General features: G+C 32.5%; 1 protein-coding gene across 1 annotated transcript in view; it reads right to left on the bottom strand.

Annotated features, from left to right (window-relative positions):
- rasl12 (RAS-like, family 12) overlaps nt 1-606 on the bottom strand; it is an 8,516-nt gene that overhangs the window by 6,797 nt on the left and 1,113 nt on the right. Inside the window, exon 4 of the mRNA XM_016452264.1 lies at nt 275-331. Within this exon, the coding sequence (XP_016307750.1) occupies nt 275-331 (57 nt within the window). The remainder of the gene's footprint in view (nt 1-274; nt 332-606) is intronic.

The following is a 606-nucleotide window of genomic DNA, read 5'->3' as shown; positions in this document are numbered from 1 at the left end:
TATATATATATATATATATATATATATATAGGACAATACAAATTCAAAACGCGTCACAGTGCATTCAAGGCACATTTTATCAAATTAAAATTATGTTTGTTATTATGAACATTGCATGGTAGTCATACCTGATTTTCCAGATCCCATAGCTCCCAAAATCACTATGTTACACTCCAAGTTTTTCAATGACCGTTTGTTAAACTTTTACCTTCAAACTCCCCTCAGTATATTAGGTTACATCACTGGTGACAACAGTAAAATCTGGGAAACTCACCAAGGTTTGGGTCATATTCACTAATGAAGCGCTTCGTGAGGAATTTCACTGTAAGTGCTGCAGGGGGACAGACAAACCTCCTGTAAGGCTAAGTTCGGAAATATTTTCAATTACATAACAGAGCGTCCCAACAGGATAATGGGAAATACTTTGCTTTTTAAGCATTTTTCTTAAAAATAAATCTCATTATGGGGAAAATGTTGCTCTCTCCTGGTAAACAAACTAATTGCTTTAACACTTTATAATAGCATAACATTCATTAATAAAATCATTATCAACATTATGCAATGCTTAACAGATCAGTACAATCAAATACAATCAAATATGAAATA

The sequence above is a fragment of the Sinocyclocheilus anshuiensis genome, unplaced genomic scaffold (genome assembly GCF_001515605.1).
Source record: "Sinocyclocheilus anshuiensis isolate Anshui unplaced genomic scaffold, SAMN03320099.WGS_v1.1 scaffold579, whole genome shotgun sequence".
Lineage (NCBI taxonomy): Eukaryota > Metazoa > Chordata > Actinopteri > Cypriniformes > Cyprinidae > Sinocyclocheilus > Sinocyclocheilus anshuiensis.
The sequence above is the reverse complement of the archived record's forward strand: the minus strand, read 5'-3'. Positions and strand labels throughout refer to the sequence as shown.